The 16,958-nt window shown below is 48.0% G+C and overlaps 1 protein-coding gene across 2 annotated transcripts in view; it reads right to left on the bottom strand.

The window, feature by feature from the left end:
• CYTH3 (cytohesin 3) overlaps window positions 1-16,409 on the bottom strand; it is a 97,998-nt gene extending 81,589 nt beyond the window's left edge. For both annotated transcript variants that reach the window (XM_039226044.1, XM_039226047.1), the window contains exon 1: window positions 16,284-16,409. In XM_039226044.1, coding sequence (XP_039081975.1) covers window positions 16,284-16,320 — 37 coding nt within the window. In that variant the 5' untranslated portion in view covers window positions 16,321-16,409. The remainder of the gene's footprint in view (window positions 1-16,283) is intronic.
• Window positions 16,410-16,958: the final 549 nt, after the last annotated feature.

Here is a 16,958-nt window from a genome sequence, read left to right as displayed (position 1 = left end):
GGAGGGGGAGGGGGAGGGGGGAGGGGGAAGGAGGAAGGGCGAAGAGAAAAGAGTAAAGTGGGGGAAAGGGGGAAGGAGGGGGGACTCATTCCTAAGAGATTTCAAGTTTGTTCTTCATCCAAGGGCCTGGCAGCAAAAGCTTCTCTTTTGTATTATGTAAATAAAGTTTGTCTTACTAAATTTTCCAATTCTGAAGCTTGTTTCTTTATAAAGCCATGGCCACATATTAAAATAAAATTCTTAATCACCTCCATATGAGGGTAGGTCTAACAAACCACTGTGTATGTTTGTTCCAAGTTCACCCACGCACATATTCCATTGACATCTGAGCCACTTAGTAACTCTTTTTGGTTACCAATCTAATCCACATTTACCAAAGAACAAGAAAAATGAATGTGACTTTGACCTTGAAGCAAATAGACGACTTTAACGTATTTATAAAAATGACATTAAAGAAACCAAAACACCTCTCTCTTCTGCTTATACAGGTAACCTGGATTATAGGATGCAAATGATATGAGGAAACTTGTATGAACACTTCAAAAAAGTCACCATCCTCCCCAGAAAAACTGTTTTAAAGACTGAGGAAACATGAGGTGCCTGGGTGGTTCAGTCTGTTGAGTGTCAGACTTTTGATTTCCACATCAGACTTTTGATTTGAGGTCATGATCTCAGGGTTGTGGGACTGAGCCCCACAATGGGCACCGTGCTGAGCGTAGAGCCTGCTTAGGACTCATTCTCTCTCTTGCCCTTTCCCTCTGCCACTCTCCCTTGTTCTCGCGAAAGAAAGAAAGAAAGAAAGAGAGAGAGAGAGAGAGAGAGAAAGAAAGGAAGGAAGGAAGGAAGGAAGGAAGGAAGGAAGGAAGGAAGGAAGGAAGGAAGGAAAGGAAAAGAAAAGAAAAAAGAAAGAAGAGAAGAGATTGAGGAGATGTAAGTAAACGCAAGGAGTGAACCCTGACTAGAGGCTAGACAGGTTAAGAAAAATAGCTATGAAACGTTTTGGGGAAAGCAGAATTTGGACTGTGTGTGTAAGGATACTACAGAATTCCTACTGGTTCTCTGTGGTACGGCAGGGCCGTGGAGAGTGTCCTTAGGAGATCAAGACTCAGGTATTTAGGGATTCAGTATCACGATGTATGTAACTTACTTTCAAGTGATCCACCCCTCCCCCTGTCCCCCCTCAAAACCCTGTAGTTTGTATTAGAGATAAAGCAAATGCGGCAAAATCTTAGCAACTAATGAATTAAGGTGACAGATATAGGGGTATTTGTTCAACTTTTCTGTAAATTTGAAATTTTTCAAAATACAAAGTTGGAGGAGGAAAGATACAATTACCACATTGCCAGTTACCGGTTATTCCTAAACACGAATACAGCAGCTCTTCCGGTTTCATTCTGCTCAGTACATAAATGCGGGCAGGGGGCTTCCTGTGTTGACGACCACGTCTTAAATGCCTGCCAACTGTTAGGGATTTTTTTTTTAATGTTTTTTTTTGTTTTGTTTTGTTTTTTTTATTTCTAGGAGAGAGAGAGAGAGAGAGACAGCGTGAGCAGGGGAGGGTCAGAGAGAGAGGGAGTCACAGACTCTGAAACAGGCTCCAGGCTCTGAGCTGGCAGTCAGCACGGAGCCCGACGCGGGGCTCGAACCCACGAACCGTGAGATCATGACCCAAGCGAAAGTCGGACGCTTAACCGACTAAGCCACCCAGGCGCCCCTGTTAGGGATTTTTAACAGATTCTTCACTAAATAATTTCACTAGGTTTTTTTTGCCACGTCAGTTTCACATATGGGAAGGAAGGTTGACGCTTAAGGAGATTATACACACAGACTCGAGGCTGGAAGTCCTGGAGCTGCATGTATTTACTTAAAAAATATGTCAACAACAATCAGTTCTACTGGTTAAACAAACTTCTGAAAGTGTACACAAAGCAGAGACACAAATTCTCAGACCCAACCATTAACATCACACACAGCTGGCTATTTTCTGTCCTGAAACATCCTTCAGTGGCTGAGCTGACAGAGCAAATGGGCAGAAATTCTGCGATCTTAATTCCCTGAGTTAATCAGACCACAAGAAAAAGGAGGCCTTCCAGTCCCACTGGACCGAGATTATCTGCAGAGCAACGGCTGAACAATGCATCCCAGCGAAGTCAGCCACAAGGAAGCGAGGCTGAGAACAAGGGAGGCCGAGAACAAGGGAGGCTGCCGGGCACAGGGAAGATCCCAGGCTTCTAGATTCCAGTAGGTGGAAAGCAACGGCCTCTGTACGGAGGGAAGGAGGGATGCGCATTAGCAGAAAAAAAGCTTCAGTAAAACATGCATAGTCTTCTAAAATTAAGGGTTTATAGTAAAAGCCAGGCTCCCCTCTCCAGCAGCTGGGGAAAATGTTCAGGTTAGTAGTACCACCCAGGTTTGGCCATTACCCTCTTGAACAGGTCAAAGCTGAAATAGCCTTGACTGTCATTCACAACTCTTTAAGGAAATGGCTCTCCCGTCAAATCTGTTCCTCAGATTCCTGGTCAACAATCTATGTTTCTTGACTGTGGAAACCAAGATAAAACTGTGGAAGCCAAGCTCATGTGATCAGAGAACTCCTAAGATGGTCCCCCCAAGAGAACACGGAGGCCACAGGCTGAACCACGGGCTCGCTCACGACTCCACGCCGCGCAACTCCCGGTCAGGCCTGCATCACACCTGCAGGCGGCTGGGAAGACTAGCAAAGTCGGCTTCTCCCTCAAGAGTGAGACTGCTTTCCCCCTGCCCCAAACCTTCACAGATAAAATGGAAGAGGGAGATGAAGTTTCTAATGCGGAAGCAGCCTTGAACACTGCTGAAATAGACAGTCTTTATGATCTGGACGTGCAGGAAAGTCTGTTCTTCGCCAGGATCATATCACTTGATGGGAAGATGAAACGAGAAGGCCCCAGGCTCCTCCTTGGTAGAGGAAAAAGGGTGGAGGCAGTGCGGGAGGTAGGAGAGACTTAAATCCTGAAGCCAAATGTCTAAGCACTAACAGCAGCAGAACCCAGGGGAAATAGCTCAGCTTATGTTCTTTCCAGATTAAAAAAAAAAAAAAATTAGTCATGTTCTGCATGTCCAGCCAAATGACTGGGCATCTGCGAGGCAGAACGAGCACGGGGGTGCCGAACGAGCGTGGGACACGCACCGGACTGTGCTCCTCGCCACCAGGAGAAGGTCTACAGAGAGGAATCGTTGAAGCCCTCAGAGACTAAGGTGACCACAGGAAGGAGGCAGCTGACTTTCTTCCGTAAAAATAAAAAAAAAATGCCACAGTAACCTTTTGCCTAGCGGAGAGCCTAGCCACTATTTTAAATAAAAAAGCGAATTTGGTAACATGTTACTTTGGGGATCCACCAGGCACTCTGCGGTCCCCGGGAGCAGGCCACCGTTTACAAGATTAAGGATTTTACGAGGCTTAAGATCCCCCCAACACATGCCGTGAAAGGCACCATTTTCTCCTCAGGATGCTCCATGCCCTCAGGGGCGCGGTCACAGACTGACATGTCCGAGAGCCCTTGTCCTTCCCACACTTGGGAAGGACAGCCTCACCGTGTGAACAGGCCAAATGCTTCAAAGTCACTGAAATCCTCCAAGTTTCCCATACTCCTACACAAACAAAAATGAATTCATTTGTCTGTCTCGATTCAAAAAAATTTTAATTTAATTACTAAAACTTGGAAAAGGACATTCTTGATCATTTTATTTCCTCTCTGCTAAGAACTAAAAGGAAGTCCTGTCTTCTAATGGAATAGTAAGTGGCCAACGTCTGCCACTTTGAATTGCAGCACGTTTAAAAATGTCTGCGTTAAAATGTTATCTTAAGGAAGCGCCACATGCCACGATTAACGGATTCGTAAGCACGTGAAGATACATTTTGTTTTCTTAAAAGTAGGAGAACTAGGGGCGCCTGGGTGGCTTAGTCGGTTGGGCGTCTGACTTTCGCTTGGGTCATGATCTCGCGGTTCGTGGGTTCGAGCCCCACGTCGGGCTCTGTGCTGACTGCCAGCTCAGAGCCTGGAGCCTATTTCAGTCTGTGACTCCCTCTCTCTCTGACCCTCCCCTGCTCGCGCTGTCTCTCTCTCTCTCTCTCTCTCTCCCCTAGAAATAAATAAAACATTTAAAAAAAAAAAAAGTAGGAGAACTTATCAATCTCAAAAAGAAAACGTAACCTAGCTAAGTTCTTCAAGTGATAAACACATACGCTTGATGAATACCCACGGAGGAGGAGAGGGTTCCTCTGCGCACTGGGGCGGGGCGGGGGGGGGGGGGGACGCAGGTCCTGGCAGGCGATGAGAGCTGCTGCCACGGCCAGGAGCTGGGGAGACACCCGTACTCCTTACAGAACACTTCTCGGCCATGTAAACAAGAAGGGCATTTATCGTCCCGCATGACAGGAAGCATGGACACAGGGAGGCTCTTGGGGGGGGGGGGTGACACTCAGCAACTCAACCACATCCTCAAGGAGCCAGCTGGTCACCCTTGGCATGGGGACTGACACGAGGGACATCACGAATGGAAGCTGGCTACTCAACCAGGCCAACAAAGTCCATTCAAAGACAAAGAACCATTTCTTCCTTCTTTTTCCAAGAAAGAAGAAACCTTTCTAAGAAGTTCTCCCACCAACTGCCCTTCGCAGCTCACTGGTCAGGCTTGGCTTACACTCCCCTCCTCCAGTCAATGAAAAGGAGAAAGAGGTTTCCTTCTCTGGTTTATAGCGTTTAAGCTCCACTCCCTTGTGGTGACAAGGTCGTCTTCCCTAGAAGTTGACATCGGAACAGATCAGGGCTCCTTACGAGGAAGAAAGGGAGGATGGATCCCTGATAGGGTATCAACAGTATCACGCAGTCAAGTACCGTCACACCGACAGCTACCAACTGAGCAGCAATGGGCCACAGAGAAATGAGCCCGTTGATCCCCTGCCCCTCAAAATATCTAGATCCTATTTTATGGTTTAAAATCAAGGGTTGTTACTTGAAAGTTCCATTTTAAAGAAAAGAAATATCTACTTTTTTTCCTGTTTTAAACCTATCAGCCACCCTAACACTTAAATCAATTACAGAAATAGCTAAATAGTCACAGCTTTAATGAACCCTCCTATTATCAAATTGTGGTTTTAAAGAACCTTGAGAATGTAAAGTAATAAATGCAACCCAGATGTTCACTGAAAAATGAAAACAAGATTGTTTTTACTTCATAGCAACCAGTAGGTCAACCCATTTCCTCCTTCAGAGAATTCTCAGAGGACCACAAACTCCACTCAAAGACCATGTGTTTCATATGTATCTGTCCACAAAAAAAGGAAACTCTGGTGTCCAAAATAAACGGAGAATATTATATGTTCCCATGAAAGTGAATTAGAAAACTGCAGGAAGACAGCGTCTACACGCTGCCAAACATCTGGATGAAAACAGGGGGGGGAAATATCACTAATTACCTAGATATTGGCAAATACTTTTCAATCATTATTAAAATGTCCACTTTTACAGCAAACTGCTTTTATTTATTAGAGAAATCAGTTGTTCAAAAAGAAGGGCACAATAATTAAAAATAACCCTGCTGAGAGTTTAGGACCGGAACTTATTTTCCACAATTTGAACAGAATTCCTCATGACTTGCTGAAAACTCAGTCAGCTGAAAGAGTGAATTTGCTCTGTGAAAGCAAATCACCAACTCTTCGTGGACAACTATTATGACCCAGGTGGGTCTAATATTTACCTAACGCTGTAAGGTAGATTTATTCAAAATAAACACGTGCCAAACTGCAACCAAGTTATCAAACCCTACAGAGCCTGGTGTCTGTTCTACCAAGTCAAGTGGGGAGCCTGTTGAGAAGTCTGATTAACTTCAAAAATCAGGATGGAGGATCATGTACTTTCTCCTCTCCTCAAAGTGACCTGCTATTCTCCTATAACTGCAGAGCAGTACTATTGTTCTCGTGTGTTTCTTGGAGACTTTGATAAATCCTATCTTTCCAAGCTTCAGTAGTCCCATCTCACAGATTGATAAACCTGCTTCCTCAAGGATCTGCCAATATCGCTGTCAAAGCTAATGTGTCTCTGTCTCTCCCAAAGTTCTTCTAAGAGTGTAACTGTGCCAACTTTACTGTTAGCTCACCTGGTACAAATTGCTGTGGGTCCTCCATCAAAATGACTTACTAAAGAAAAGTTTTGGGGCACACCTCTCCCTCACCAAGCCCCACCCCTCCGGCCACCCACTCTCATTCCAGGGCAAACCGCAGGTGTGGGTGTGGCGCAGGCTCTTCCTAAAGCAAGCAAACATCCTTCCTGATCCCTCGCCTGTCCCCCAGTCCAGGGGACACTTCTCCATCCTCATTTAAGCGTGCCTCTCAGGGCATTCAGTGCAGCTGACCACTCTCACTTCTGACAACTCGGCTCGCCTGTCTCCTCCTGCAATTCCCCACAACCTCCAAGGGTCCCCCATGCTACTGGCCTCCCTCTCTGGGTCTCCTTTCCTGGACTGTCCCCAGTTGTGGGACTTCCTCCAGTCAGCTCCCCCCCCTCCCCCGAGTGATCTGATTCATCCAGTCCCATGAATGAAGCGCACCAAAGTCTTCGCAAGGCTAACCGCCCACCCGCCAGGCCCTCCAAGCAGCAGACCCCCATGGCCGCCCGCCTTGCTGCTGTCTCCACCGGGACTTCTCGCTGCCGAGTCCAATTTTAATGCCCAAACTGACCTCCTGAGACGATGCTTCCAGTCAGAGCTGACTCGTTTGTAACAGACCAACCCATCTGCCAAGAACAACGGACAGAGCTGAACAAATTATAAGAAACAACTGTGTGAAGGTATCGGACAGCTACCAAATAACAGAGGATTCCAGAGGCCAGGATCCCAGAGGCAAGTGCAGGGAGGTGAGCCTAACATCTGAGCCACTTTTCTCCTGGAGAGGTTTGCCAATTCATGCAGAAGCTGAGAGGCCAAAAAGCTAAGCAGAAGCCAGTGGTAGAGACGGAGTGGGCCGGCAGAGGCTCCAGCAGTCCTCAGGGATGGGAAGGGAGGGGAGAGCTCAGGGGCTGCCAGGCAGAGGAGCCCAGGAAAGAGCCCAGGCTTTCGGCTGGGACCACCAAAGAGCTACCCCAGGAGGGGGGCAAAGCAGAAGCAGAGTACTCCTCACGATTCTCAAGTGTTACTTCCCTACCTTAACCACCTGTCAGAAGCCTCCCTTGAGGGAAACTGCCAGAGTCTCCAAAGTATCACTACAAGTTTTCATACACGTGGTCTACAATTACCAGGTATGTCTAGACAAGACCCCATGACTGAAAACCCAGGCTAGAACAGGCAAGAGAGTACACCCACAAGCTACCAGACAGGGATGTTACAGTAACTGGGGTTCACATAGCAAAGAAATTAGTTTACAAGATGAGAATTTTTGGCAGAAAATTGGAATCTAAGAAAAGAATCAAGAAAATTGAAGAAGGCAGTCACTGAAAGAAAACTGTGAACTCAAGACACAGGCTTCGATGCAGGTTGGACATGAGGAAAGGATTATCAGTACTTTGGAATACAGGTCAGACGAAAAGACACGGGGTGAACCACAGACCCATCACGCAGACGAAGAACACAGAAAAGAGTCGGAGAGTCACACAGGCCATGACGAAAAGGTGGAGTCCCGGAAGGAGAGATGGGGAATGCAGCCAACGGAATGAATGGAGAGATAATGAGCACCCGTTCTCCAAACCTAAGGTAACATTAAGCCTGGTCACGCCACCGCCAACACTAACCCCAACAAGGTCAGATTTCAGGAAAACCACATCTGGACACAGCACAGGAACAGCTGAAAATGAAAGGCAAAGAGAAGAAGCTTAAAAGCAGCCAAAGCAGGATGCAGGAGGGACTACCTTCAAAAGAACAAGACAGGTAATAGCTGATTTCTCAACAGAATCAATGAAAGCCAGGGACAATGAAATGACAGGTCAAAACACTGCCAAGAAATTAACTTGCTAACATATAACTGTAAAGCCGGTGAAACTATCCTTCCAAGGTCAGGGCAAAGTAATGACATTTTTGACAAAAAAAAAAAAAAAAGAACCCTCCAAATGGCTTTCTCCTCACCCTGCCTCCCCGGACCTCCCCGTTCTCTGTGGCAGCACCACCAGCACCAGCGCCACCCTGTCACGCAAGCCAGAATCCAGAAGTCCTCTCTGCTTCCTGCACCTCTGACCTCCCAGCTGTCGGCACATCCATCTGGTTCTCCAAGGTGCATCTCATCACTAGTAAAGCAACGCATCATTTCTTGCACAGGAGACAGGCAACGTTTAAAAGTCTGGTAAATGTACCAACTTGACAATAAACTATTTGTAAGAAAAAATAAATAAATAAATAAAATAAAAGTCTGGTAAATGCCCAAAGTGGGGGAGAATGCCCCCAGTGAGAAAGCAATCTGTCAGCAGGTAAGGAAACCAAAAGAAAGCTGACTCCAGGGTGCACAATCTGGAGCTGTGCTCTAAAAAAGCCTCCCCCAAGCCTGGAAAAGGAGACGAGCCCAGGAGTTCACCTGTGTATGGTTTACAACAACAATGTAAAATCAACATAAAAGTCCAACGGAGGACAGGATAAATGTTATGCCAGTTCCATGAAATAAACAGGGTCTACATATAACAACATGGATACTCTCAAGCATAAGCTGCAGAACATTCCAGACGATAGGATACCATTTTCATAGTTTTTTTAAACCAAGAAGAGATCTTTACCTTGTTTATGGACACACATATATACTGAAGTAGGAAAAACCACACCACAGGACCCACAGCTAATTCACACCTGCCCTTAGGAAATCCACAAGGGAGGAGGGGAGGAGGACCAGGAATCACGTAACAAGTGATACTCGCTGAAGGCCTGTGTACTGTGATTCAGGTCTTGGAGTATGGTTGCCAGTGAAGGTAGATGATATTCCTGCTCTCATGGAACTTAGAGTCCAAGAGAGAAGAAGCAGTGTACAAATATGGAATAGGTACAGGATGGTAGGTGTTAAGAAGCCAGGAAAGGGTAACGATGGGGGGCTATTTCAGACAGGCTGGTGAAAGAAGGCCTCTGCAGCAGGGAGACATGAAGACAGAAACCTGGATGAAGGGGCGCCTGGGTGGCTCAGTCAGTTGAGCATCTGACTCTTGATTTTGGCTGAGGTCATGATCTGACAGTTCGTGAGTTTGAGCCCTGAGTCTGGCTTCATACTGATGGCATGGAGCTCTTGCTTGGGATTCTCTCCCCCGCACTCCAAAAATAAACTTACAAAGAAAGAAAAAGGAACTTGGATGAAGCCAGAAAGCAGGAAGTAGAGACCTCAGGGAAAACCACTATGGGAACAGCAAGTGCAAAGGCACCGAGGCAGTTTGTGCCTGGCACGTTCATGCAAGAGCAAGGAGACCAGCATGGTAACAAGAGTGGTAGGAATGTCAAAGAGACAGCAAGGGATGAGAGCAGGAGCCAAGGACAGCCCCCAAGGAAAGAATTTTTTTTATGGTTTTAAAGGGTTATTTTTAAAAAGTTGGGGGAGGGGGCCTTGCTGGCTCAGTTGGCTGAGCATCCAACTTCGGCTCAGGTCATGATCTCACGGTTCATGGGTTCGGGTCCCACATCGGGCTCTGTGCTAACAGCTCAGAGCCTGGAGCCTGCTTCACATTCTGTGTCTCCCTCTCTCTCTCTGCCCCTCCCCTGCTCGCACTCTGTCTCCCCCCCACAAAAATAAGCAAACATTAGATTTTTTTTAAAAAAAAAACAAAGAATTTGTGAGTATATGTGGCAAACGAAGTCAAAAACATTTACTACCTGGCCCTCTTACAGAAAAANAAAAAAAAAAAAAAAAAAAAAAAAAAAAACAAAGAATTTGTGAGTATATGTGGCAAACGAAGTCAAAAACATTTACTACCTGGCCCTCTTACAGAAAAACCCTGCAGCCCCCTGGACAGGAACACAGGGACCCTACACTGATAGGCCCTGTGGGCCACGGCAAGGTCTATCGAGTGAGCGTTCTAGCATGACCACTGTACAGAGACAGATTCAGAGAGGGTGTGGCAGGATCTGTTTTCAAGGGATCGCTGTGGGCCAAGACAGCAGGGAGAGCATCAAAGGGCTAAGGCAAAATCAGCGGAGAAGGGCACCAAAACCTAACAAACCAAAAAGAACAATGTTGCCATAGGCAGAGATGGAGACTCACCTGTAAAGCTGGAATTATTTTTTTCTTACAAAAGACCTAAAACAACGTCACAGAACATTAACAGCTATTCTGTTCATTCTGAGCAATGGCTACATGAGTGCTTCACTGTTTCTTTCCTGTACCTTCTGTGTCTTTCTAGACCCCTGTCCCTTTACTTCTGCCTCGCTGCCCAATCCCACATGTCCCTGCGACTCTCCCTTGAACACCTGCCGAGCTCCTGCCCTGCGGTGGTGTCCACCCCAGGGGGACAGCCTCCCGTTCTCCAATCCATTCTCCACTCGGTGGCCAGGAAAACTCTCCTTAGAAGGGCAGGGGGTACAACAGTGAAGCATGTGGCTTCTGGGGGTGGAATACCCCCCATTCAAATCTCTGCCCCACCCCTTACTAGCTGTGACATCTGATGCAAGTTGGTTAGTTTCCCTAAGCCTCCGGTTTCCGTTTCCCTCTGTAAATAGTGATACTGTGAAGTGTGTAATAGGGTTACCGCGAAGAGTTAAGTTAAGATGCATAAAGCACGCAGGACACAACCACACAGCCAAGAGTGATATGTAAACATGAGCTAAAATCTTGGAAACAGAAGTCAAATGTCATTGCCCTGTTTAAAATCCTTCACTGGCTTCGAGTGCTTTGAACAAAATGTAAATTCCTTACCTCTGAGGCTGCTCCTTCCAGCTCCGCACCTGACCCAGAGAGCACTTCCTCCCAAATTCTCCTACCCATCCCCCTCTCCCCCCCCCCCCATTTCCCTTAACACACTCAGCATAACCTGCAATTATTTTATGTGTCTGTTTACCTTTCCGGTCTGTCTCCCATCTAAACAAAAGCTCTGGGAAGGCAGGGAATTCACCTGCCTCATTCACCCCTACTTAACCATGTGCCAGGCACAGGACCTGGCATTTTGGTAGAGGCGCTGTCACTATCTGTTGAATGAACGTTCCAAGGAGAGAACACACTCCAAGCATACTTTGAAAACGGCCATCACGTCACCTCTTAAATATTCAAAAGAACAGTAATTTCATGCGCTTCGGCTGGAAATGTAGGTAAAGTATTTTATAACTTTTTACATTTAAATTTTTTTTTTTTCCAGTATATAAAAATGCTCTCGGGGCACCTGACTGGCTCAGTTCGTGAAGCATCCAACTTTTGATTTCAGCTCAGATCGTGATTTTTCTCACGGTCTTGGGTAGATCCCCACATCAAGCTCTGCGCTGACTGTGGACACTGCTTAAGAGTCACTCTCTCCCTCTTCCTCTCCCCTGCTTTCACTCTCGTTCTCAAAAAAAAAAAAAAAAAAAGCCCTCTCAAAAAGAATGTTTTCTTACCAGCATACTATTTTTCTGTGTGAAATGGTTTTCCAATTTTGGAAAAAGCAGAAATAAACGTTTTTGAATTTCAAAAAAATAAAAAGGCACAGAGCGATGGCTCCTTTGCACCTTCATTCCCCACTTGCTCAGTTCCCATCGCCCTCCCCAAACAGGTAAACCTAATTCTTGGTTCCTTATTTAGCCTTCCCGAGAACTTTCACACATATACAAGCACTTCCTTTTAAAAAAAAAAAAAAAAAAAGGAAAGCAAGAAAGAGAACGAAAAAAAAAACGGTAGCCTACAAAGAACATTTTCTTGCACTTTGCTTTTGTAACTTAGTAAGATATTTTGGAGCTCTTTCCAGATCAATTTACAACTTCATTCACCATCTGGGTATGAGATTTATCTGCTGAGTCTCCTGTGGGTGGACACCTGGGTTATTTCTCATCTTCTACCACAAACAGTACAGCGAATACTCGTGTGCCCATAGCATGTCCACCATGCATACATACACACCTGCAGATTAAATTCCTAGAACAGTTACTGCTTGTTCAAAGGCTTTACGCACTTGCAATTGCCTAAAAAGCTGCTGCTGCCCGATGCTGTGTCTCTCGGGACCCAACCAGAAAAACAGAAGAAGGCCCTCTAAGGATGTGAAGTGGAGGGAATTTCATACAAGAAGTTGGTGACATGCATGATGGAAACGCTGAGAAGTCACACAGGAAATGGTCAGACAACCAGCGACCAGCAACGGCAAGCGACCTCTAAGCTGGCGGGCCAAATGCAGGAGGATCTCCAAAGCACAGGGGCTCTCGGTCAATGGCAGGGGCTGGAGCCAAAAGGAGACAGGGCAATGGCCACAGAGACTGTCTGAGGCCTCACAGGAGGAGGGGGACCTGGTTTCCCCTTCTTCTAGCCATCCATCCCTCCCACCACCCACAGCGGCTCCCGCAGGCCAAACCTAGCAGCCAGCCAGCTCACCCAAAGGTCTGGGGAATGCTGCCTACAGGGGTGAATCCCTCGGCAGAGGAAGGGCAAGCAATGGATCTGAGCCAACAGGTCACAGGCTGGCTCTGTAACTAATTTACCCTCCTATCGCCAACAGATGGTTTCAAACATGGGGGTCCTTGCTTGGCTGACAGGAGAAAGGTGGGCTCTCAACCTGGTCTTAATCTGTATTTATTTCATTATGAGCGAGGCAGAGCATCTTCTCACATGAAGCACGCGCTTAATCCTCATCTACACTGACTGGGGGTGGAGAGGGGAAAACCGGCAAAGTTATTCACTTCATCTGCCACAGATGGTCCATTCGGGAACATCAATCAGGCACATTCCCAAACTGAGCATTAAGATGGTGGCAAGGAGCCAAACTAGCCAGTCACCTGCCAAGTAGAGGCAAACTCAAGAACTGTTCTAGAAAAACTGAAAGGCAACAAAGCCCCAAAGGAATTAAAAATACCTTAACTGTACTCTGCCTAAATTATAAGTAACAATGTGTTCTTGTAATCTTGTAACCGCCCCCCACCCCAACTGTTCCTCCTTAGAACTGCCCTCCAACCATTCAGATCACCATTCTCTCCCCTTATCTTACACGGAAAGAACACATAATAATACTCTGCACAAAAATGTAAATTCTTTCTTAAAGTCTTTTGGCCCTACAAACACGTTAGCCAGAAAAAAAAAAAAAGAGCTTTTAAATCATCTCTCGTGCCAGTGTAACTACCATTTACATAGATTATTTACCCTCTCTTGTAAACAGGCTGTGGCTGACTTCCCCATGTACAGTTCAAAGTTCTCTACTTAAAATATGTACACAAAAGTTATGTTCTACTGTGGCTGGCAAAGGACTGGCAACTGAAATTATTCTCTTTCAGGGGTGCCTGGGCAGCTCAGTTGGTTAGGCGTCAGGCTTCGGCTCAGGTCATGATCTCATAGTTCGTGGGTTCGAGCCCCGCGTCGGACTCTGTGCTGACAGCTAGCTCAGAGCCTGGAGCCTGCTTCGGAGTCTGTGTCTCCCTCTCTCTCTGACCCTCCCCTACTCACACTGTCTCTCTCTCTCTCAGAAATAAAAAAAAAAAATTAAAAATTTTTTAGGAAAGAAATTATTCTCTTTCAGAGGGATGAACTTTATTTTTAAAAACGTGAATTTCAGAAGCGCCTGACTGACTCAGTCGGAAAAGCATGCGACTTGATCTTGAGGTTGTGAGTTCGAGCCTCATGTCAGTGTAGAGGTTACTTTTTTTAATTTCTGAGAGAGAGAGAGAGACAGAGACAGACAGACAGCGATCTGAAACAGGCTCCAGGCTCTGAGCTGGCTGTCAGCACAAGAGCCCGACGCAGGGCTCGAACCCATGAACCGTGAGATCATGACCTGAGCTTAAGTCGGACGTTTAGCCGACTGGGCCACCCAGGTGCCCCTTAAATATTTTTTTAACATGAGTTTTAAAGCAAAGAATTTTTTTAAATCTAAATGGCAGTGATAACTGTAAGGAACTTTAAAGAGGTATATTAACTTCAAAACCTCCAAAAATAGTCAAATATAAGCACATCAAACGTGCATCACAATTGCTATATAAAGATTCTTATTTCAAAACTCTACTGCTTTCATTTATCCAAAAATATATTTATTGTAAGATTGCCAAATTTATTTTTAAGTGTCTCCTATAATGTAAAGCAGATAATAAGCCTTATCAGCAAAGGTTAAAAGTTGTTTTCCGTCACCTTGCATGCTGCTGGGCCTTTTAGTAGACAAACAACTGGTCATTGTCGATTGTTCTAGTGAAGTGGATTAAATGGTACATTAAAAACAATCACACCCTTTTCCCAATGAAGAGTCGTTTTTTATAAGGTTCTTCTTTAATTCAAATTTGAAAGTAATACACAGCATTCCAGAAACGACAACAGAAAAACTAAGAAAATAAAGTATCCACACTCTTAGCAGCTTTTACATGGTTTCCACCACGATACACAAAGCAACTGCTTGCTTTTAAGAGCTGTAACATCTCATCAATAAACTTCCCATAATTTACTTCACCTTCCTCCTATCGGGCATTGCTAGTTCCGATTTTCTACTATTACTAATAGTATAACGCACATTTTCGAGCATGAGATTTTTGAAAATCTCCCGGGAATACAATCTTGAAATTAACAGCCCAGAGAAAGTTTTAAGACTTTTGATACTTAGTAACATACAGTACTTTGCTACATACAGTACTCGAGATCTATAAACTGCTGGGCCACCCTGACTTCCTTTTCTAATCTTCATATCTCCTTTTACCTTCAGCCAGCTCCATTTCTTTATTCACAAGAGTCGGAAACACCTTTCAAACAAAATCACCAAGCTGGCTAGCTACCTCGACTCTGATGTCAAATGCTTAAACGTGATGCCTGTTTATCTCCACTTTCTAAAAAGGAAAAAGTGCTGTATGCCTGTTGTGTTAGTTACCCCAATTGTGACAGGCAGGGGATATACGGAGAACCCTCCCCTTAGACTCTTCAGACAGACAGCTTGGCTTGTAGGAGGCTTTGCAACTGGCTCCTTCTTTCCACAGCACTTTCTTTCAAAAACAACACACCCACTCGATGCCACAGTTAAAGCTACCCCTAGCTTTAACTACGAGATCGGAATTCGCCAAATGCCACCAAGCCTGCCAGCTTCCCACAATCACAGCCGCATCGCTTCTTGGGACACAAACCTTTCCCCCCTGGGGCAGCACTTACAGTCTTAGAAGGCACCTTGATTAACCAAGCACTTCAACCTGAAAGCGCTCGATACTGCTGATTCTCACCGGCGGCGGCTGCTCCAGCAGCCTGTAATTAAGATTTTCCCCCCCTCAAAACGCTCCATTATAAGGGGTTCTGAAGATCCCGTCTGTCAGCATAAAGGAGATCTTTAGCAAAAGTCGAGAGAACCTCAACTTCGAGTGTGCCTGCAAGACAGGGACATTCTGTAACCTCGCGGCTTTCCAAACCAACGACCCCACTCCATACACACGCGTAAATGCAGCTTTACGGGCATAATTCGCAGCATGACACGACAGTAATTTGCACGCCACTAAGTCATCCACAACAATTGCAAATCTTTCTGCAAGGGGTAACTGGGCGTCGGGCACACAGCCCGGTTCTTGCTAGTCTCACCTGAGCGCGGGCTGCCCCGGCTTCTTGGGGGGCTTACCCGGTAACGTCCCGTAGGTCAGAGAATGCGTGTGCTCTGGCTGCCCCCTCCTCGTGGAAGCCTCCCCACGGACCACTTCTGACCTAAAGCCCGGCACGCGGGCACACGGTTTTCAACCCTGTTCCTCCACCCGCCCCTCTTGGACCCCAAGGATACCCAATTCGGAACTTTCCCCTCCCGATTTCCCGGGGATATACCCCCCTTCCCACCACCTGAGAAGAGACGTCCAAGGGGAGGGGGGTCAGTCTCCTGAGGTTGGGCTCCGGAGGGCGTGGACGCCCTTGGCGACGAGAGGCGGGGAAGGTCGCCCCCAAGGTCCCCCGCCCCGGGAGGGCGACCCTCGAGCCCTGCCCCAGCCTCCGGGCCACCCTGGCCGCCGGCGACCCCGGCCTCGCCCGGGACCCTCGCTCGCGACAGGCGGCGACCCCGCTAGCCCCCCTCCGCTGGGCCCCGGGCCGGCGCGCCGCGGGCCTCGTCTGTCGCCGGCCGGCACGAGCGCTGCCCGGACCCCCAGACCCCGGGCCCCGGACCAGCCGCCCAGCTCCAGTCCCGCGCGTCCGCGACCCCCGCCCCAGGCCGCCAGCCCGGGCCGGCCACACCTCCGACACTCACCGCCGCCGCCCTCACCGCCGCCGCCGTCTTCGTCCATGTTGAGGCCGCTCCCGCTACCGGCGAGCCGGGGGCCGCGGGCGAAGGGCCGCGGGCGGTGGGCGCCGCGGGTGCGGAGCGCGCGTGCGGCCAGGCGGCTCCAGCAGCGCGCGCGCCGGGTCGCGGCCCGGGCCTCCTCCGGCCGGGCGGGGCGCTCTCCGCTCGGCGCGCCGTCACGTGACGCGCAGGCCCCGCCCCCGGGTGTGGTGGGCGGGGCCGGGGAACGCGCGGCCCCGCCCGCGGGAACGCGCCCGGCCCCGCCCGGACCGCGCGGCGCCGACCCGGCGGGGGCTGAGACGCGACCCTCAGGGGCCCGCAGTGGGGCGACCCCTGCCTCGCCCTCCCCCGCCTTCGCGCGGCCTGGGGACGCGCGTGGGGTCCGAGGCGCGGGATGCCACTTCTACAGACCCCGGCGCTGAGATTCCTCTTCGCACGTGCACTCCGGAGGGGAAAAATAGCTCAAGAAACGCACACATTCAAAAGTCTGGCCTCGCCCTTGGGCCCCTCGGCATTTCCGAGTAATCGGCTTTCTGATGCATAATGGAGGCGCTCCTTTGCTGGCGACGAGCGCACTTTAAAATTAGCAGAGCACAAGGCCGGACGCGAACCCCAAGCCCGCACACCTAGGGCCCACCCTCA

Source organism: Hyaena hyaena, unplaced genomic scaffold (assembly GCF_003009895.1).
Source record: "Hyaena hyaena isolate Hyena2069 unplaced genomic scaffold, ASM300989v1 scaffold_20, whole genome shotgun sequence".
Lineage (NCBI taxonomy): Eukaryota > Metazoa > Chordata > Mammalia > Carnivora > Hyaenidae > Hyaena > Hyaena hyaena.
The sequence above is the reverse complement of the archived record's forward strand: the minus strand, read 5'-3'. Positions and strand labels throughout refer to the sequence as shown.